This window comes from Dermacentor variabilis, chromosome 4, assembly GCF_050947875.1.
Source record: "Dermacentor variabilis isolate Ectoservices chromosome 4, ASM5094787v1, whole genome shotgun sequence".
NCBI lineage: Eukaryota > Metazoa > Arthropoda > Arachnida > Ixodida > Ixodidae > Dermacentor > Dermacentor variabilis.
Genome location: NC_134571.1, coordinates 30,187,295 through 30,210,005, shown reverse-complemented (window position 1 = coordinate 30,210,005; position 22,711 = coordinate 30,187,295). Strand labels below are relative to the sequence as shown.

The following is a 22,711-nucleotide window of genomic DNA, read 5'->3' as shown; positions in this document are numbered from 1 at the left end:
CAACAATGGGCTGTGTGTGAGAATGATGGCTAATTTTGTTGGCAGATCTATTTTGATGCATTCATTTGATTTTCATCTTAGTAGCAGACAGTGCTATTGTAGTAGCTGAAATGGAACATATTATACTTCATTTTCTTTGATACCAGCAACTAAAAGGGCCTGATCCTGTTGCCTTATTCCTCTTAAGTCTACAGATGGACTGTTTACAGTTTCCTGCAGCTAGTGCTCACAAAATGGTAAAAAATTGTGCTCTGAGATTCTGCCTGCTTAACCAAGAGCAGGAGAACTGTCTCTCAGGTTGCACCATTTGTTAGAGTAATGTTCCCTGTGCTGTTCATGGCAAAGAGAACAATTACAAACCATGCAATTTTGTTCATTGCAATAACCAAAATATAGTTTTCTGTCATTACATCATGTGTGACATGTGAATATATGTGGCACATGTGCCAGTGCCATTGTTACCGTATTTACTCGCATAACGATCGCACTTTTCTGTAAAAAAAATGCATGCAAAGTCAGGGGTACGATCACTACGCAGGTAAAATTTCCCACGAGAAGAAAACTTTTTTTTTTTTCATCCCGCATTTGCTGCTGGATGACAACAGGTCAACAAATAAATGGCTGCCACTGTAACAGTGCGGGACACCAAAACAAATATAGTTGCCGGCAGAGCAAGCCGAACGCGATTTTTATTCTTCTTGAAGCAGTTTCTTCCGTGTCAGTAATGAATAATATTGTTACTATCGGCAAGTTCGCGACAATTATGTAGCCATGACCACTTTGAGGGGACAGAAGCAGAGATGGGCGTGCTTAGCTGCCAGTGACAGAAACCCATGGCGGGCACGCTGCGGAAACTGTGGCATTTGTCTTCACTACTATCTTAATACGGCACGCTTCCGCTATGGGCGGGCGTATATCTTAGCTGTGTTACAAGCGTCGGCGTATGAATAGGGTACACTTCTAACATATCAGTGTAAACGTGGCTACTATCGTTGCCGCTCGCGGTTGAGGGCCCACGAGTGCAGACGAGAAGAATCAAAAAGCGCCTTTTTGTTGTTCTTGACCACAACCGTTATAAAGCCTACACATAATAAAGCCAAGGCAAGTTTGGTTGTAGCTTTTTTTTTCATGGAAGTGCAGAAACTGATGAAAGGAATGAAATGGGGCATCTGTTCGGTGCGTGCAGACCGCTTGGTATGTCTTGGAAGAGTCGTTCGTGTAGCATTCGACAGATGGTAAGCGCGATCATCATCGGCTAGACTTTGCACACGACATATCACTGTGGCAAGTTCGGGGTGCGATCATTACACGGGAAAGGAAATAAATTGAATTTTGATGACAAAATTCAGGGGTGCAATCATTACGTGAGTGTGATCATTATGCAAGTGAATACGGTATACGTATGCGCTTCTGCTGATAACATCTGAACTGGCAGGTATAATTCTTCAAACCTTCGGTTTCTTATTCATGAGGCATCATCAGGCTTTGTATTGCAGCCTCTCCAATCTATAAGTTGTGCCCTAAAAATTAATAAATAAAAGAGGAGAAAAGATTTCATTTGGACAATCACACACAGTGTATTATATACAACATAGTGTTTGACTTGCTTCATCAGCAGTGTGATTGACAAAACTTGGAACAGACAAATCTCAGCCAGACCCTGCCATCGCCATAAATATTGTAAGCATGAATTTTGGTTTTTGTAATATTTTACTTGAAGGTGCCGTTTATTTTTGTTCTGTTTTTGCAGGCTGCACTCATTCGCGACACACTGATGCCTGGAGAATGGGATGTCTGTGTCACCTCCTATGAGATGGTCATCCGGGAAAAGGCTGTCCTCAAGAAGTTTAACTGGCGCTACCTTGTCATTGATGAGGCGCACCGTATCAAAAATGAAAAATCAAAGGTAGTGTTGCACTCCTCATTATTAATACAGTCAAATCTTGTTAATTCGAACATGCCTAATTCTAACTCCTGGTTTATTTGAGCTGACGCTGTGGTCCCGTCAAAGTTATGTGTATTCGAATGAGCGAAAACGCCCGGTAATTCGAACTCAAGGTGTCTACCAACCGGGAAAACTGGGAATTTTCAAGGATTTTGAATATTCTGGAAATGCTCGGGAAAAACTCGGGGGGAATTCGTGCTTCCATCAGAGAAAATTAGCTGTAATGTTATTTAAAGGGAACTAAAGTCGTGCTAATGCTGGCTCGAGTTGAATAGAGGAATCGTAACGAATTGTCTTCGACGCTGTGTTATCGGTTGGAAGAGCTGTCAGTGTACAATCAACGATCGATTTTCCGGACACCCGATTTTCGGGACATGCCCAGTAATGCGGATGACTTCGTGGCACCGCCATGTACCCTATAGAGTATAAGAATGTCTGAAATTTCGGATGCAAGAACTCTTTGTTGTCCCATTTTCTGGATTTTTTGCCTGGGCCGGAGGTCCGAAATGGCATTAATCAAAGCCATTTCAAAGCCATTAATCAAAGTTTTTATTATCTAGCCACTTCGAACCGGCGCTCTCTAACGCAGGTCCGCTTGCAATCGTAGCCACTACCACGGCAACGCTAGGCCTAGCTGCTTCGACTTGTGGGGTCTCTCACACCGTGCTCTTGGGACAAACGAACGACAACACAGTAGTGCAAACAGTCACAAGGGCATTTATTGCACCTTTCATAGATCAATGCCTGCTAGCCGAGTTGCTATCCACAAAACATGCCGATGGGCGTGCGACAAATCTAGAAGTCCGACTCACCGCGACCGGAAAACGAGCGAATATGTTCGCCCCATGCTGGATCCCAACGCCTGGTCGTTCGCGCGTACTGTCACGCGAATGGTGGCGCATTCCAAGGCGGCCACGCGAGGCGGTCTCGCAGAAGCATGGGTCGGCGGCACGCGGGATGTCCACGCCGTTCGCCGACCCGCCGGGGAAGAGCCAGCCCGTCCTCCCCTGCGCCCCCAAGTAACCCTGCCGTGAGGCGGCGTTAGCAACGCAACACTCGCGCCATCTCTCGCACTGCGCCCCAACCATATAGACCGCCGCAAGCATCACGCAGGCCTCGCGGCGAAGCCGGATTACAGGAGACGCGCCATGCGGGAAAAACATATAAGGGGACGCGCGAGAGTCGCGCATCCCCACATCCCCCCAACCTTAAATCACCACATAGTCTGGCGAGACATGTCCCATGGTCTAACATCAACGCAACAGTGGCCGCGCCGAGGAAATGTCCACACGCTGTCCATAGCATGCGAGCCGACATTGTCCTTGGCTGCACCGCTGGCGTCCGCCGGTCACAGCGGCAGCTTTGCAGACTCGACGGCACGATGCCAGGCCAGGACTCCGGAAACGACGACACAGTAGTCGGTACGAGCAAGTGTCACTCGCGCCGACGCGCCCTGCTGGGAAGAGCTGCCGTAGCTGTCGGTGACCGCCGGCTCTTTTGTCCGCCGCCAAGGGTTGCTGGATGCAGGAGGCCGCCGAAGTTGCTGCGCCGAACTGGCCACAGCATCACCATCGCCCGGGGTGGCTCGATCGTAGTCCGGAGCAGCAGCGCAGACGATGTGCAGGTGACAGCAAGCCAGGGGTGACTCCAATCATGCTGCGTACACTCAACACACTCGGCAAACACTAAAGTAGTGCAAGGGAGAGGAATTCTGCATGTGCATCGCCCACGTGGTACGATGTTCAACTCGGCTAGCAAAAGATCGGGCAGCTACTCAGATGCGAAGTTCACGTGAACGAAGCTCGCTTCCTTGAGTCGAACGAGTAATTTCAATTCGTGCGAGGCTAAATAGAATGAGGGAAGCAACTTGCAACACCTCAACGCCACGGTCCACCAGGTTGTGTCCCTCCACGTGCGACAGGCAGCTTCGTAAAGCCTTAGGCCTAAAGCGTCGCTACCCTGACAACAACCGGCATCCAACAAACAACACCCAAAAGGAGCGCAAAACAGGCAGCCGCGAGGAGACGTCAGCTCTGTGAGGTGGTCCTACTCTGCTCGGTGCACACAGCATCCGAGTTGACGGCGACCACCGTCCTAGACGGTGTCGAAGCGCCCGGTGCCAGGCCGCAATACCAGTCAGCCCGTAGTGGCACCCGTGGCCCGCGGCCACCCGGCTCCAAGAGCCGCGACTTCATCCGAGTCAGAGATAGAAGAAGCTATTTACATAAGAAATTCGGACCACCCACGAGGCTTCCGTACTCACTCGCTTCAAGCTTGCCACTGCTCCGCGGGCGCTCAGCCTCGCTCTCCCAGGATGCAGACCACGTGGCTCTCGTACTGACGAATGTCATTAAAAAAACACTTGCGAAAAGGCTTAGCATGTTGACATGTTCAAACACACTACAGCCACCATCACCTCGCTCAAGAAAGCACGCCGCCGACGCTAGCGATCAAAATTCACGCTAGGCCTACGCTTCGGTTCAAACAAAGGTCTCGAACGAAGCAAACTGTTAAATCTATCGTCCGATGTCCCAAGAGCCCCACGTTGGGCGCCAGATGTGGGGTCTCTCACACCGTGCTCTTGGGACAAAGGAACGACAGCACAGTAGTGCAAACAGTCACAAGGGCATTTATTGCACCTTTCATAGATCAATGCCTGCTAGCCGAGTTGCTATCCACAAAACATGCCGATGGGCGCGCGACAAATCTAGAAGTCCGACTCACCGCGACCGGAAAACGAGCGAATATGTTCGCCCCATGCTGGATCCCAACGCCTGGTCGTTTGCGCATACTGTCACGCGAATGGTGGCGCATTCCAAGGCGGCCACGCGAGGCGGTCTCGCAGAAGCATGGGTCGGCGGTGCGCGGGATGTCCGCGCCGTTCGCCGACCCGCCGGGGAAGAGCCAGCCCGTCCTCCCCTGCGCCCCCAAGTAACCCTGCCGTGAGGCGGCGTTAGCAACGCAACACTCGCGCCATCTCTCGCACTGCGCCCCAACCACATCGACCGCCGCGGGCATCACGCAGGCCTCGCGGTGAAGCCGGATTACAGGAGACGCGCCATGCGGGAAAAACATATCAGAAGACGCGCGAGAGTCGCGCATCCCCACAGACGTTCGCCATTAATGTTCTTGCTGTTCGGTGCCATGTTTTTCATTGAAAGAATTCGCCACTGTCAGCAATGGCACTAACTCCGCCTTTGTATTGGCTTCGAAGCTTCGATGGGCTTTGACACTTGGAAAGCATGATGTGTTGCTTAATGCCGGTTCCCGGAAGTAAGCTTTGCCTCGACACAGCAATGTTACGCAGTGAAGCATATGCGAAGTATTGCGGTGAAGTAAAGCATGGGAAAGGCTAATTGTCACGGGACTCAGTAAGCATTCCTTAAGGGGGGCACGGCTTTCGCATCGCGAAAACTTGCCAAAAATATCGATTTTTCGAAAATCACATTTTCAGTTTCTATAACCCTTTTTCTATCTGATACCCAAATATCATCACTGTAACCCACTTAGAAGTGCTCTAAAAAATTCGTTTTATCAGCCAAGGTGGCGAAAAATCTTGCGGAAATCAAGAAAGAACAGCGTTTTTCAAGCCGCAATATCTCCGGAATGGCGCAACCGATGCCGTCATCTTGGTCTTGTTGGAAAGCGCATTTCTCCGTCTTCAAATTTGCCACTTCAGCTATCTCCACCATACAGAAATAAGCGCACAAGAAGCAAATGATTGAAGGTCGTGCCGGAGTCTGCGATTGGCCGCGCCCGCCACGTGACTCCAGCGCGGTTCGCCATTGGCCCGGCGCTCGCGTCGTCTGCTCGGCTCTTTGCACCTCGTGAGTCTGGACGTCTGGACCTCGTCAGTCTGGACCCCCCCCCCTGTGTGGTGCTGTTTTGCATCATGCCACATGACTATTCCATAAAGTAAACTTTACGCTGGCTTAGTTCTCTCTTATATTTGGCGAGGGCGCTTTCTTGTTTGGTTCACGGCCATTCATTATTACTTTTGGTACTTTGGTTACCTATGCAGTTGTCTGAGATTGTGCGAGAGTTCAAGACGACAAATCGCTTGCTGCTGACTGGCACCCCATTGCAAAACAACCTGCACGAGCTTTGGGCCCTGCTGAACTTTCTTCTTCCTGATGTATTCAACTCGTCTGAGGTACGGTAGCAATTTTTTCTCTTGCTCAATGTGCTAGCACCCTAAAGCAGCGTTATGACATCTGTGCAATGTAGTTGTATAGCTGAGAACTTGCTGCAGAGATATAGTTCTGGCACAGTTCTATGTTACAAGAGCACTAATGCAAATTGTTCATAAACGTGCTTGTCTACTGACTGCCTACTGTAAACTTCAGTAAAGCCAATATGCAGTTAATTGCTGCTGTTGAGAAAATTACTTCATTTGTTATTTTGCTAAATGGGTAGCATGATGCTCACTTATGTGTCAAGAATGGCTTCTAATGAAACTGTTGCCTCAGTTGCCACTTGAATTGTACTGGTAAAAAGAGTATTATACACAAATGCCATTTCGTTCTTTGAACATTTGTGTAGCAAATTTATTTTAGATTTTAAATACATATTATCACTGTGTGCAAATAACAGAAACAAGAATTACATCGTGACTAGAAACCATTTCCAAGTGTGAGTGAGTGTAAGCTGGATAAAATACTGCTAGGGAGTAAGAACAGTGATCTTGTCAAGTTATGATAATGATGTCTTTTGATGACTAAATTACATATGATAAAACCTTGCCAAAAGTCACCAAACCTTACCAATGGTCAAAACATCACTTTCAAATTTAAGTGTTTTTTTTTCTTCTTTTTATTATTGTTATTGTTGCTATTATATTTTCATGAATTTCTGCTGTGCATTGTATGATTTTTCTTAAAATGAAGCATAAAAATATTTTTATGTCAGCATATATATATAACTCCTAACACCATAGTTTTGTATTTGTGAGGTCACTGTATTGAAAGTGCAGCATGACATTGCTGTGCTGTTTTCACACAGGACTTTGACGCTTGGTTCAACACCAACAATTGCCTGGGTGACAATCACCTTGTGGAGCGACTGCATGCTGTTCTGCGCCCATTCCTGCTGCGTCGTCTCAAGTCTGAGGTAGAGAAAAAGCTGCCGCCCAAGAAGGAAGTGAAAATTTATGTCGGCCTGTCGAAGATGCAGCGTGAGTGGTACACCAAGTGCCTGTTGAAGGACATTGATGTTGTAAATGGAGCTGGAAAAGTGGACAAGATGCGTCTGCTCAACATCCTCATGCAGCTACGCAAGTGCTGCAACCATCCGTACCTCTTCGACGGAGCAGAGCCTGGTGGGTTCTTAGATGTGCCATCTTTTCATAAGTGACCATCGTGCATGATGACATGTTCATAGCCTTTTTCATGTTGTACATATAAAATCACCCTCTTAAGAAGAGGGCTTGGAATGTATATCCAGGGGTTTAATTGAAATTACTAGGAAAGCTTTGAGGTTCACAGGCATCGATTAGCTGTAACTGAGGCTTCTGTCACACCGAGCACTTGGTGAAATTAAGGAATTGTTTATGTCTATTTACATATGATGATACTGTGGCTGGGTTAGGAACTTGAAGGCTTGCATTCAGGTTCTTTTTTACATAACTGTCCAAGTAAGGTAAAAAGGACCTGTCATGATGGCTCAGTGGCAATGACGTCAACATGCTGAGTATAAGGCCGCGTGTTCAATTTCCAACTGCAGAGGCTGTGCTTCAATGGGGATGAAATGTAAGAATGTACTTAGTTTAGCTACATGTACTTAGATTTAGGTGGATGTGAAAGTACCCCAGGTAGTCAAAATCCCGCTGCAGGGCCCCTTTTAGGTTACTGTGCAGAATGCAGTTGGTTTAACGCTCCTACAGTTTCAAGCAGTTCCTTGAGAAAGAACCCTTTTTTAAATCAATTGTGATATTAGCATTTCTGTACGATGTCTGATTTTAGACCACTTAGTAAGTTATAAAAAAAAAAAAACTGGCTGCAATGCTTTGTTTGGTTAGGTATGGCTTGCTGGTAAGCTTTGAATGTCAGGTTTGTGATAGTGTTCCTGTCTTTTGATCTTAATCTTAGTGCAGCCACAATTTCAGCAAAGCTCTGTATATACCGTATTTACTTGCATAAGGATCGCACTCGCGTAACGATCGTACCACTGAATTTTGTTGTCAAAATTCGATTTTCTTTCTTTCCCGCGTAATGATCGCACCCTGAACTTGTCACAGCGATATGTCATGTGCCAAGTCTAGCTGATGATGATTGTGCTTGCCATCTGTTGAATGCTACGCGAACAACTCTTCCAAGACTTACCAAGCGGTCTGCACGCACCAGACAGATTCTTAGGCAGATGCCCCATTTCATTCCTTTCATCACTTTCTGGACTTCTAAGAAGAAAAATATCTACAATCAAACTTGCCTTGGCTTTAGAATGGTTGTGGTCAACAACAACAACAAAAAGAAAAGGCACTCGTGGGCATGCAACAAATCGCGACCGGCAATGACAATAGCCACATTTACATTGACACATTAGAAGTGTACCCTATTCATACACCGGCGCTTGTAATACTGCTAAGATGTTCGCCCACCCTTAGCGGAAACGTGCCGTATTAGGATTGTAGTGAAGACAAATGCCGCAGTTTTCGCAGCATGCACGCCATGCGTTTATGTGTCACTGGCAGCTGAGCATGCCCATCTATGTTTCTGTCCTCCCAAAGTGGACATATCTACATTATTGCCGCAAACTTACTGATATTAATGATATTATTCATTACTGATGTGGAAGAAGCTGTTTCAATACACGTGGTGTACTCACAAGAAGAAAAAAAATTGGCGTTCGGCATGTTCGGCTTGCTTTGTTGGCTGCCATTTTTGTTTTGGTGTCACGCACTGTTATGGTGGCAGCCACCTGTTTGTTCACTTGTCATCCCGCAGCAAACTTGGCATGAAAAATTTTTTTTTTTTGCAGAAAATTTACCTCGCGCAAATCGCACCCCTAAATTTGTGTCAAAATTTTTTTGAAAAGGTTGATTATTATTCAACTAAATGCTGCACTATACCAGTGCTAGACACTGCGATAAAAATTTTAACATTTTACATAATTTAAGATGGCTTCTTATGCTGTGCGCTTTATTTGTTGAGCAATTTTGACCTTTGAAAACGTTTTCTATCCTTAATCACGTGGTCACCAATGTGTAAATTCCTTTTAGATTGTTCTGGTGCTCTTTGGCCAAGCCGCCCTTACGCAAAACAAAGCCACATATCATCAACAAGGAGATAAACCAATGATCACATCACTATCCTCTGCCTTTTTTGGTTTGAATAGTGGACAGCTACACGTGAAAAATACATACTGACAAAGACAGTGCTCTTGTAGCTTCCTCAGTTAAGGCCTCTCAGTAAAAACAAAGCAGCAAGACCATACAATGGTTGTAGTTTTATCCCAAAGAATTAACAGTCACTATGTGTGTGGGTCATTTAAAAGACTATTGTATCAAGACTGCAAGTGAAATTAATTTGCTAAATTGTGAACGGCAGTGCATGGCCTTCTGCGAAGGGATTCTGGGAGAACAAGAAAATTGAACATTTCGTTGGAGCTTTTAGGCGCAATCGCATGCATGTGATTTTCAAGTGATGGTGACAAACGACGAGCGACAGCTGTTGCCGTTGCGGAGAGCGATTCGTCGCTGTCACTTGTTACATCGCTAGTTTTTTGCCAGCCAGAAAATATAGGTTGTCATCTGGAAGTCAGCATGGCGATATCTGCTGGGGACAGGGCGATTGTGCAAGATATCAACTGGTCTGCCCACTTCGATCTAAATTTGCTCTTGCAACTTGCTCTTTGCCATGGCAGCAAAAAAATAAGTAGTTAAATCAGCCATCACTTTGTCTCATCTCAAGCTGAGGAAAAAGTATCTGCACTCTCTTGTCGTTATTATTCAGATCGGTTGCTTGTTTTGATGCTGTTAGGCCTGAGACGCCACTGAGTGCCCCGAAAGTGTTTTAAGTTTGGCTCACCAGATGGCACCACAACATTTTACGCTGGTCGCATGGGACAGATTTCTGCAGGGGTTGATAGCATATTAAAGCTAGATCTAATACACCATAGTGGAACATTTACCTTGTATGATTCAGATTTTTTACAAGCGCATGATAGCATTTATTCAAACAACAATGTAAATTTGTCACTACTCTTTTTTTTCCGATGTCGCGTTCATGTGGTTGCTTCATGCTACAACACGACCGCACGACAGAGTGTGCCTGTTGCGTTGCTTGAACATTGTATGCATGGGGTTGCCAGTTTAATCGTGTGCACATTGACGTGCGCACTCTCAGTTGTCATTCAGAGCTGCCATCATAAAATTTGCTGATGCCTCTTTGCTTTGAATAATTGTGGCAACTGCATCTAGATGTGTGAAATAACTGTTGTTGATTTAGTCAGAAGGCAAGTTTACCACATGCATAACTGTGCCCAGCAAGGAAATAGCTTTGATTGATCATTGAGGGTGCACCCATCAGATATACGAACTACCGTGATTTACTGCCACTTTGTTGCTGCTTTTTCTAGGACCACCATACACTACAGATGAGCACATAGTCTACAACTGCGGCAAAATGGTGATCCTTGATAAGCTTCTGCCTAAGCTGAAAGCCCAGGGCTCTCGTGTGCTGATCTTTTCTCAAATGACACGCATGCTTGACATCCTGGAAGACTACTGCCTCTGGCGGCGCTATAACTACTGTCGTCTTGATGGCCAAACGCCCCATGAAGAGCGCACGGTAAAACATTCTTTTCATATACATTATTCGATCTGGCCTCTTAATCCTTTCGCTGTCGGACCTTTCTGGCCGTGACGCCCCCCCCAGTGTCGGCTTGGTTTCAGGGAACGAGCATAAAACGGAATGAACATAGCAATTTACTTTTGATTATGATTGGTATACAAACAACATAGTCAATTTCAGTGTTCAGTGTTCATAGCACATTTCAGTGTTCTGCAGCTGTTGTTAGTAAACATCATCATCATAAGCCTGACTATAACATCCGTTCAACATCCGAATCTGACGATGCGGAACTCCCCTCTTCCTCGCATGAGACTGTCCGAGTCCGAATCCGAGCTCGGCTCGCATTCTGAATCGGAATTGAGCCACTGCTCCAATGAGCAGACGAAGGTTCGCGCGCTCAGCCATCCGAAAGTAACCGCGCGCAGGGAGGATGCGCTTTCAGTCGCCCGCACAACGGAGAGAAATGGGACGTTGCGTGATCAAGAAGACGGAGGGAGATGGAAAAAGGTTAAAACAAAGTTCTAAGAGCTTTACATTTACTGCTGCAAGTCTGAAGCGACGGTGCGGCGAGAGAGCGAAAGCAGCAATCGAGTCATTCTTTTCGGAGAGGCAACGGCGCATGCCTCTGAACTTGACACGCCGTAGCAGACACACCAACAGAAGAAAAATGAAAACCTTCAAACCAGCGGAGATGGCAGAACAACCCTTGAGCCCATAACCACACACGCGCAATGCGTGATACAGTGAACACGGAGCCACCGCGCCACTCGGCAAAGAGAGAGGGGCGAGTGGCAGTCACACCCTACTCTTCAATACATGTACTACACAGGTCGAGGCGAAAATACGAACTTGTAGAAAGAGTCAACAGATGGCGTGGCCAGTCCAGGAGCGCCAGCTTTGCGCTCAGGCACGAAACTTTGAACGCACGATAGAGAACGTACCGGTACGTCAGTGACACTGTGGGGGGGAAGCGCGAAGACGTACCGGTACGTCCGTGACAGCGAAAGGGTTAAAAAATTACTTGTTATAGTAAGCAGAATTTTGTGAGAAACAAGCAAATAAAAGTTAGCGTTCCACCTGAGTGCTGTGTGTAAGTGTTTATTATGTCGCTGCTAATCATAAAAGTTGTGGGCAGTTTAATTGTTGCTGCAGTGATATCTAGACAGCTTTGTGTCACAGTATACATAGCTCTTCGTTTGGCTCGCTTAGTAGCTTTTCAGAAAAGCAGTTTTCTTAAGGTGATGTAATGATTCAGTGTCAGCAAAGCATTGAACTGGCTATATGTTAGCACAACAACATTGCTTTGTTGAAGAAAGGTGCACGTAAATCTTTATGGAGTCGGTTCCACTCAGTGCCTTAATTTTATTTTGTCTGCTGTATGTTCTCAACTTGTAATGACATGACACTATTCTCTTGAATACTGTTTGCATTTTTTGTCAGCTCTTATCACTCCTGTTTTATGTTCTTCTGTCGACATCAGCAGCATTTCACAAGTTCATTATTATATTCTTTCCCTGACAGCTGTCCATCAATGAGTTTAACAAGCCCAACAGTGACAAGTTCCTGTTTATGCTTTCAACCCGTGCGGGTGGCTTGGGCATAAACCTTGCAACCGCAGACGTCGTTATCCTGTTCGACTCAGACTGGAACCCTCAGGTTGACCTGCAAGCCATGGACAGGGCCCATCGTATTGGGCAGACGAAAGCAGTGCGCGTGTTCCGTATGATCACTGAGAACACTGTTGAGGAACGCATTGTTGAGAGGGCTGAAGTGAAGCTGCGACTTGACACGGTGGTCATCCAGCAAGGTGGGTCTGTGCTCAATCTAGTGCCGCACATAGTGAACTTAGCAGTTAGCACCGTTGGCAGTTACAGTACACACACACACGCACGCACACTCTAGCTCTCTCTCTTTCTCTCCAGTGTGGATGTGGTGCATGTAAGGTATGCACATTTCTTGATTGGAAAAAAGAACACTGCACAGCCATTTCAAATGTGAATTTATTTATACTGGAAACGCTGAACCAATACTGAGAGGCAGTGGTTTCGGTAGTAATAATTGGACCACCACTTCTATTTTTCATGTGTTAGTTACTAGATTAAAAAATGTTTTTTTAATGTGGCAGCATTAAGGGCCCCATGTCACAGAAAATCCGATGTTGGTGGCATTGTCTGTTAGAGAAAAAATTATCCCAAATCGCGCATCCTGAACAATGCAAGCCCCCCGCATGATGCATAGGCGTTAGTGAACTATGTAATTGAATTTCTCAAAGTAAAATGCGGCAGAAAAATAGTGAGTGGTTTGTTGTCTTTTAACTCAATGATACGTGTTAGAGATATGTACTGATGTTACATGAGTAATTATGAATACCCTAATTATGAATGAGGTAATTATGTGAAGTTAATGGCAGTTGTAATAGGTCATTGTACTTCAACAACCTCATGAGTTTGTATCGTATAAAAAATTGATTTTGGAGGAAAGGAAAGGCGAAGTAGCCACTCGCTTCTCACTGGACACTTCAACCACCATGAGGGAAGGAATGCCTGTGCGCTTGACATTGAGACAGGAGCGGCATGCTTCGACTGCTTGCGGAGGTTGCTAGGAGGAGTGATGATGTCGGCGCTACGGCATAAAGCGCCGAAGTGCGCGCTCGTAGTAATAACATGGTTATATGACAATACCATGGCAAGCGAATTGAAGGCGATGTAAATGAGGCTCGATTATGCTATCGTCTTCCACTCGTAAAGGCGAGGCATCAAGTTTTTTGTTAAAATTCAGTGTTGATTTTTAGCACCAAATCAGGAGAAATATTTCTTGGTGAAATTTATTGCTTCCACTGAAATTGTGCGTTTCTTCATTTTCTTTAAAATAAATATTTGGTGTTCGATGTCTGAAGTCAAATTTTTTCAATTATTTGTGATCAATTTGATCTGTAAATTAAAATTCTTTAAACATTTCTAGCTTCCATACTACATGAGGCACATTACTTTATTAAAATTAAATTTACTCTGAAGTGAAACTACACTTCAATTATAAAATTTTAGGTTCCTCCATGCTCTTTTGTTGCAAGATGGGAGAGGGGTAGTAGTGCCCGATTCTTGATGTACCCGATTCTAATGCACCCCCAGTTTTTGCAGGCTTAATGTAAGAAAGTAAAAAATGCACTTGAATGTAACATGCCACAGATTTCTAAAAGAAGGAATGTAGCAGATGTAAATGTAATGTAGAAAAAAGAGACATGTGGAATTTACCTTCACAGGCAGGAATTTCTTTTTAGTTTTCATAATGAAAGTGGCACATAATTGTTGCCATTTGTGTTTTGTTTATCAAATATATCAAGCACACAGGGGCAGCATTCTTGAGGGTTCATTTAAGTACCGCTACCACTTTTGCGATACTTTGCATTGGAGTAGCTGAAGTATGTGGCCGACAGCGTTTCTGGCACTGTGCGCAGATAGCGAACTTATCGCTATGCCAGGAATGCTGGCGACTGATTACGCTGATGCATTCGGTGCTGAGTTGCGCAAAATCTCACGAAAGTGATTGCATCTCTGAAAGGTATTGGCTGAGAATACCATTCCAGAGCATAGTTGAGCACAAAATGAACAGAGAAGCACAAAGGCATTCGTGACACACCCTACCTTTCTACGTTAGAGCCCTATAGAATACAAAGGGCAGAGCTCATTGCAGTATGTGCAGCCATATCCGCATATAGCATGCAGGCATCCTATGTTAAAAAGTGTCTAGCAGAAAGTGTGACGCACAGTCAACAGCATTACAGTGGACATAGCGCTGAGACAAAGTGAGATTATCTTTTCACAGCCATGCTGGTGTCAAGGCCGGTTCCATTTTATGTTGGTAAACAAGGCATGCCTTCACACAGAGTAGGTCTTGGGAAACTCTGCCTTTACTTCTTTTTTCCCTATAGGGGTTTCTCTGTAGGGAAAACTAAACTTTGGGGTTATCAGTATGTGTAACTGACGGGCTTGTTATTGGTACTTTTCTTGGAGTGGAACTTGTACCATTTGTCCGCTTAACCATGCTGCCTAGCTGGCAGCATACCTTATCGTGGTGAAGTTTAATTTTCCTTTTATTGTTCTTCTGAAGCTGGCCTCATAGCATCTTTACTGTAAATTGTAAAGTGCATTCCATGATTCTGAGTGGGGCTGACTCAGAAAAATGAAATGCAGGCCGGCTTGTGGACGCTCAGGCCAAGATTGGCAAGGAGGAGATGCTGGGCATGATTCGACATGGGGCAGACCACATCTTTGCATCCAAGGATAGTGAGATCACAGATGAGGACATTGACGCCATCCTGGAGAAGGGCGAGCGCAAGACAGAAGAGCTCAAGACCAAGCTCGAGTCGCTTGGCGAGGGCTCCTTGCGCAACTTTACCCTTGACACTCCGCAGGAATCTGTCTACAAGTTTGAAGGGGAGGACTACAGAGAGAAACAGAAGGTGAGGAGGTACTTGGTTTTCGACCCTCTGAGTGCCAAGCCCAAGTATGTTTGCATGTATGGACAGCTGGGTAAGTTGGTGCTGTCATTCTTGAAAACTGTCCACAGCTGTTGCGGCAAACAGTAGTTTCATTTTGACTCTGTGCCAAGGTGTCGAGGATGAAGAGCGCTGGCTACATCACCATGGACAGATGATCTGCTGGTGATCGGCTCACTGGCGAAAAAATAATTAAGATGTGCTTGCAGTAGTGAAAAGTGTTTCAGGTGAAGGAGCGTGCTGTGACTGCACTGCGAAGGAAGTCACAAGACCTTTGCTGCAAATGGTGCACATGGTACATGGTGCACACAAAACCAGTCTGTGCCATGTAGCATGGTCAGACTGGAGCACATGAGTGCAATCGCGCACTCAGTTGCACTACAGTTGCATGTAGCTGCACTCTGCTACGTAACGTAGATGCCGCATATGTTGTAGGGTGTTATGACGAGCTTGCTCGCTGAGTGCAGGGCAGCTCACTGAGGACAGCCGCATTTGGTGCGTCTTAGGCACCAAAATCGGAAATAGTGGCATCTACGTGAGGGTCCAAAATTACATTTGAACTGCATACCACGGTGACATTCAGTTGGCGGAGCATGGTGGCCACGCCCCGCTCCGCCGTAGCCTTTCCATTGCCAGGCATTGAAGAAAGAGCGAGAGCACTTTTGATTGCCAATAACCCTGCTTCTGCAGAATGCATTGAAGTAATTTTTGCTGCAAGGTATTTCTGAATTAGTCTAGTTTAACTTCAAATGCATTTCACAACTTGATAACAAAGTTTATCAGGGCCCCTTAATACTGCGACCATGTCGTATTTAGGAGTACGTTTGACACTGCACCAGATACTGCGACCACGTGGTATATAGACGTACGTTTGACAATGCACCAGAAGCACTTATATTGTTGAGCCACATCAGTTTCGCCTGCACCAAGATCAGTGCCAAAAGGTCATATGGCTGTTCCACCACTGAGGAAGAGGTGTGCCAATAAGTGTGCTGCAGCATTTATTTGTTATAATATTTGCATCTATTTACCATCTCCTTGCAGAGCGGGGGGCTGAATTGGATCGAACCACCCAAACGGGAGCGTAAGGCCAACTATGCAGTCGACGCGTACTTCAGGGAGGCCCTGCGTGTGAGCGAACCAAAAGCCCCCAAGGTGACGTTGCATTGCCCTATGCTTGCGCATTGTGCTGGTCATCTCTTTTCTGACAGCATATATTTTTCCCCACACAGGCACCCAGACCTCCAAAGCAGCCGAACATCCAGGATTTCCAGTTCTTTCCTCCAAGGCTGTTTGAGCTGCTTGACAAGGAGATTTACTATTACCGTAAAACCATTGGCTACAAGGTGTGAACTTGGTTAAAAATCTGGTTTTCTGATGTGCAAGTGACTACTGTGGTTAGGTGGAACCACTGTGCACGTGAACAAGACAGTGAACAATTTTGTTTGGTATAATTTTCGGTTTATTCTTCAACATGAAACTTCCAACATGCTGCAGAAACAAGCAGAGTCTTAGTTCTTTTTTTGCACATGAAGGTGTTCAGTACTATTTGCATCTTTTTCAACAGGGGTGAGAACTGAATTACAACTGCATGTCTTTTTCTATATAACACTTGAAATCTTCCTTTAGTAAATCCATGATGATCTGAAATACCATTGTGCAGCAATTGAGGTGGCTTTCGTTGCATTTGAAGCCGCTTTTATCATATTCAGGTCCCGAAAAATCCTGATCTAGGATCGGATGCGGGCCGCATTCAACGAGAAGAACAGGCAAAGATTGACGAGTCAGAGCCACTGACTGAGGAGGAGCTTGCAGAGAAGGAGAAGCTCCTTACTGAGGTGGGTTACGCTTTCTGAAGTTGTTTTGTTTCACATTACAAAATAGAGCCTGCGTCTGTATTTTATATCACTACCTGTCTTCTAACTCAGAGATCAGGGGCCCTAAATGTGTCGGGGGTCTGTAACACATGCCAGGCGTACACATACGAAACACATATGAAAACATACGAAAGCCCTGCACTGGTGTGCCTACTGTGAGTTTGACATCTTATGGCTGACCTAGGGGAATGCATACCTGCCAACCCTCCCGATTCGCCCGGGAGACTCCTGAATTTTTTACCGAACTTTCCGATTGTACGATCACTGTCTTATATCTCCTGAAAAGTGGTCTCTGTTTGCGCAATAATGGTTTTTGCGAAACCGGCACCGTGGAATCCACAGCCACATCGTAATCGTCAACATCAACGGCCGCACTAGCACTAGTACACTCTACTAGCCCTATCGGTATCATCGACTAAGCAGCCGACTACGGTGCCTAGTAAGCCAACCAAAGCAAGAGCCAATGTAGCTCTTGCATTTCATGCATGCCTTCCTCCTTGATGCATCTTGTTGCTGCTGCTTGTGTGTTCGCTAGTGTTCGCTAGGCCGTGTGTGTGCGGTGCACCGTGTAAAGTTACAATTCTCGTGTGCTTGATGCCATGACGCTATCAAAGCCCAAGAAACGGTATTTGCAGAAGTTCTTGCGATCTTATACTTCTGAATTTCTGTGCTTTTTGACTTCAAGAAAAGGAGAACATTTTTAATTTTGTGCAATGTGTGTATGCGACGTCAGCGTGTCTCACGGTGGCAAAAACGACTTGAAACTGCAGATGTTCACGGCGAAGCATCAAAGCTATGTTCACACCAATGAGCAGCAAGACAACATAGAGAACTTTCTCTGGAACAACTGTGACGACAGCATCTTGCGTGTAGAGTGCCTGTTTACGGGATTTCTCGTCGAACACAGCCTACCCCTTAGTGTCAGCGACCACGTTGGGCCTCTTCTACGGAAAATGTTTCCGAAATGCAACTAGGCGAAGCATTATGGATGTGGATGCAACTCTGAAGAATGCAGAAGTGGCCAACCTGAAATTTATTTCGCAGGCATCGCTCTCGAGTCCTCGTTTCTTTATTCAGTTTCCCTCAGCTGCTGCCCCGAGATTCCAATGAATCTGCTGAAGGCACTTTAGATACTCTCGAAGGTGAGTTTGCCCCACTACAGGTGTACAGTCTTCAAGAGAACATTCTGAATTAAGAAAGGTGGGGCATGCAGTGGTCTATGGTTGGAAAAATGAAAAATACACTGATGGAAAACATGTTTCACCGAGTTGCTAAGGTGATGTTCGATTTACTCGTGATACCGCATAGCAAGGCAGAGTGTGAGAGGATTTTTAGCGCGGCCCGAAAAACAAGGACTGAATTCTGGTCATCATTGTGCAACACAACCCTCCAACACCTGCTGCTAGTGAAGGGCCGTCAGTCTGGACCATGTTTTGAGCAAAGCTACTCTGACAAATTTTTGAAGTGATCAAAGTATGCTACTGCAAAATTCCTGCAAAAGGACTCGCCAAACACTGCCTGAAAGTTTAAACGAAACCCCCCGGTCTCACCGGAAGTTGAAACAGTGAATGCAACCTCCCTCCACCCCTTCCCCCGTTGGCTCGAATAAAAAGTCTCCTGATTTTTTATCTCGCCAGGTTGGCAGGTATGGGAATGCAGTTGTGTAATCAGGAGAACATTGAAAGTGGCATAAAAGGACCAAATGGCTAACATAAGCTCTGTGTTTGATACCCCTGCTCTGTGTAAACTAGTTATCCTAATTGTCAAAATTCTGCATTTCTTTGTAGGGATTCACTAACTGGGCTCGGCGAGACTTCAATCAGTTCATCAAGGCCAATGAGAAGTACGGCCGTGATGACATTGAGAGCATTGCCAGAGATGTTGAGGGAAAGACACCTGAGGAGGCAAGTGGTTGACTTGATTTCTTCAAAAGCCTGAGAATTGAAAGAATGGCCTTGCTGTCCTAGCCATCGTATTTGTCAAACTTTTTTTTTATGTGGTGCCATTGAGTTTTGTTAACGGTTGCAACTTCAGTGGCTTTAAGGAACTTGAAGCAATCAAAATATAATGCTGTTTAGAAATAGGTTGTTGACATTTAGATGTAACTGGGTGCTGTTTTCTAGCTGTTGTTATACATTGAGAGAAAGTGACATTTCTAGAAGTGATTAGTCGGGAGTACGAACTCTGGACATGCAGGCAAGTTGAACGAATATATTGTACATGCACTTTCCAGGTGATGGAGTACTCGGCAGTGTTCTGGGAACGCTGCCATGAGCTGCAGGACATAGAGCGGCTGATGGGGCAAATTGAGAAGGGTGAGGCACGCATCCAGCGGCGAGCGTCCATCAAGCGTGCCCTGGAAGCCAAGATGAGTCGGTACCGGGCACCCTTCCATCAGCTGCGTATGGCTTATGGCACGAACAAGGGAAAGAACTACACCGAGGAGGAGGACCGCTTTCTCGTCTGCATGTTGCACAAGCTGGGCTTTGACCGTGAAAATGTATATGACGAGCTACGTGCTGCCATCCGACAAGCACCACAGTTCCGTTTCGATTGGTTTATCAAGTCCCGAACAGCCGCTGTAAGTTTTCATTGTTGTACCTTAGACACGTCTTTCTGTTGTTAAGTGAACAAGCACGGGCACACGTTTAGACATGATTGCTCACCGGCATTCTATCGCAACACTTCCTTTTCAGGTGTTGCCTAGTAGTGCTGTTATATATGTCTGTAAACGTCACCACATGCTAGCACATTGCAGTTTTTTTTTCCTTGGTGGTGCAGCTTCTGCTAAAGAAAAGCTTATATCATAAATTAGGAGTAAAAACACGCCACAGACTTGTACGACCTTGCAGAGTTGCTACCCAAATTTCAGTGAATCTGGGAGTTACAGATAAAGAGCCCGTGGCACCCAGAACACTTCATGATATATCCTTACTCCTTCCTATAACTTTCTCTTGCTCTTTAATTATATTTTATTATGGCTTTGGGGTGCCTAAATATATTTCAAAAAGTGAGAAAAGCCACAATGAAGGCCAGGTCATAGTGCAAAGCACCACCTTTGACCTAGCTGGCAAGTAGCTTTGCCTACCTGTTTAAATAGTCGTGAACATACCAAACATCCACCATTCACCTCACAGGCACCTTGCAAATGCCTTTCTGTGTGTTCTGGTAGGGGGAGAAACTAAACTTTCAGTGCTTCTAAGATTACCACTGGTAACTACAGAATGAAAATTCATGCAAACTAAATGCTGCAGACACAAAAGTAACTTAATCTGTATGTAAAAGTGCCTTAACTGATCCGCAATTATTCTCAAACGTGATCTTTGAGTAGTTGGCAATGATGCTAGGCCAGCTGTGCCATGCTGCAGTGTATCTTGAATTGGATTGCCGTGCATTGCAAGTTCCTTGGCATTTATCATACATCGGCACATTGTACATGTGACAGCATATTGTAGGAAAGTTTGTTGTCACAAAGTGGGGAGGGGGGCTCTTACAGGCAGGCATTGAATCAGTCAAATGTTACGTACCCTTTCTGGAGACCTCAAAGTGTTTCTTTTATGCCAAGAAATTATTAAGTTGCAGAGAAAATTCTGACTGAAAGGGAACTGTCTCACAATTCAATGTTCCTGTTCTGGTGGGGTCATTTATTTTGTCAAGTCTGCTATTATGTTATGTTATTACTGATATTCACGTCGCCCAAATTGGTGAGAATGCTGCACCATGCGCTGCTGCCCCACAATGTTGCAAAAGGTTGTCTGTTACTACACCATTATCAGGAGATCACGGATCAGTGGTGCTTCATTTATGCGTTGCTTATAATGGTTTGTGGTGATGTTCTACCTTTCTGATATATGCATTTTTTTTGCCAGAAGCGACATAGGTAACGTAATTTTATGGTCTTGTATGGCTGTCGCGCAGTCGTAATGCCAAGACCACGATGTCTGAGCAGAATGGTGGCATGCTGCAGTAGTTTCCAAAGTTTTGCTTCCAGCCAACTAGAAAGATTTGCTGTCTTGTGCAGAATACAGTGATGTCCCGCTGGTAGTAAAGTACTATGTATATATTACAAGCTCTCGAATAAAAAATGGTGTCTGCATCTTCAGGTTCAAAATGACAGGTGATTGGAACTGGGTGCCATTTTGAAAGAGCTATATGATGCCGCATTTTGTTCTTTAGATGGCTGTTTTTAGCAGAAACCTGCAGCTATGTGCAGAAACGTACTGGGAACAAAAATGACACTTAAAATCTGATTCTCAAACGAAAGTGCTGCTGGATTGTAACTGCTGATGCCACTTTAGTGCGGTTTATTTCTGAGGGTTTTCAAGGGCAAGTTCATATATAACGAACTACTGATATAATGACCACTTTTCCTGGAACTATCAAGTTCATTATAAACTGGTTTCACTGTATTCGTCTTATAGACAACATTGATGTTGCATTAATTTTGCCCACAATCTTGGCACTAACCTGTCATGCAGTTTCCGTGTTGATCTCTCATTTCTAAGCCAGAACTGCTACATGAAGAAGCACTGCTACATCTTTGCGAGATCAACATTCTGCAGTTTGCCTATGGCTGATGATACTAGTGCCTAGATGCAGTGTTTTCATGTGGTAACACGTGAGCCCACTTGTGTCTTTTGCTTTGGCTGATGCAATGTGCAGGAGCTGCAGCGACGGTGTAACACGCTCATTACCCTCATTGAGCGAGAGAACCAAGAGCTTGAGGAGAAGGAGAAGGCTGAGAGGAAGCGAAGAGGTGGTGGCCGCCCTAGTACACCCAAGGTTTGTGTGGTCCAGTCTAACTAGCATTTAGTATATTCAAAGTCCTCTTGAAAACTCGCACAGGATCAGTGCTCTTCCTGTGTGGTCATTTCCCAGTCCTTGTTCGCGCCAAACATGTAAATTAGCGCAATCATATACACAGACACAAGAAAGAGAGACATAGACAAGCACTACGAACAGCTGTTTAATGGCAGGGAAGAATTCTACATATATATCCTCTTGTCACGCATGTGCATGTACATCAAAGGCAGTTGAGCAAGAAGTCGAACTCAGAATAAAGTTATGCGATAGAAGGCTCACTTACACATTGATTTAATAAACATGTTTATTCTCCCTCTGTTCTTACTGATAGAGAAAGCCTCCAGTGCCAGTCTACATGGAGAGTTACCGCTCCTGGGTAGAATGGTTGTCTCTGAAAATCGAGCGTCACACCCACACGCGATAACGTGGGCCACGATATGTGCGCCCTTATTCACCTTGTTTATCTTTTGCGCATGTTTCCCTAAGTGGTCGTTCACACAACGTTTGGTTTTGCCGATACACAACTTCCCACAGGACAAGAGCATGCCATAGACAACCCATCTACAGCACTTAACAAATGGCTTCTTGTGCCTAGTGTGGCAGTCCCATCAGCCACAGCAAACTAAAGGACACAGCTTAGAAAGCTTGTTGAGCACAGAAGAAACAAGATGTATAACATTGTTCACACTGCCTGTAAATGTGAATCAACTCCAACTTCACCAGTCTTCAATTCATCTCGAATATAGACTTCTGTCTGCATTATCCAAAATTGAATGAAATATTATTTGTATTAGTTTGGAGA

At 45.3% G+C, this 22,711-nt stretch overlaps 1 protein-coding gene across 2 annotated transcripts in view; it reads left to right on the top strand.

The window, feature by feature from the left end:
• The window catches only part of Iswi (nucleosome-remodeling ATPase imitation SWI), a 34,840-nt gene that overhangs the window by 8,267 nt on the left and 3,862 nt on the right, over positions 1 to 22,711 (top strand). For both annotated transcript variants that reach the window (XM_075688512.1, XM_075688513.1), the window contains exons 6-17: positions 1,751 to 1,906; positions 5,967 to 6,098; positions 6,947 to 7,262; positions 10,520 to 10,731; positions 12,256 to 12,541; positions 14,925 to 15,193; positions 16,274 to 16,384; positions 16,462 to 16,575; positions 16,942 to 17,067; positions 18,894 to 19,010; positions 19,340 to 19,687; positions 21,769 to 21,888. In XM_075688512.1, the coding sequence (XP_075544627.1) occupies positions 1,751 to 1,906; positions 5,967 to 6,098; positions 6,947 to 7,262; positions 10,520 to 10,731; positions 12,256 to 12,541; positions 14,925 to 15,193; positions 16,274 to 16,384; positions 16,462 to 16,575; positions 16,942 to 17,067; positions 18,894 to 19,010; positions 19,340 to 19,687; positions 21,769 to 21,888 (2,307 nt within the window). The remainder of the gene's footprint in view (positions 1 to 1,750; positions 1,907 to 5,966; positions 6,099 to 6,946; positions 7,263 to 10,519; positions 10,732 to 12,255; positions 12,542 to 14,924; positions 15,194 to 16,273; positions 16,385 to 16,461; positions 16,576 to 16,941; positions 17,068 to 18,893; positions 19,011 to 19,339; positions 19,688 to 21,768; positions 21,889 to 22,711) is intronic.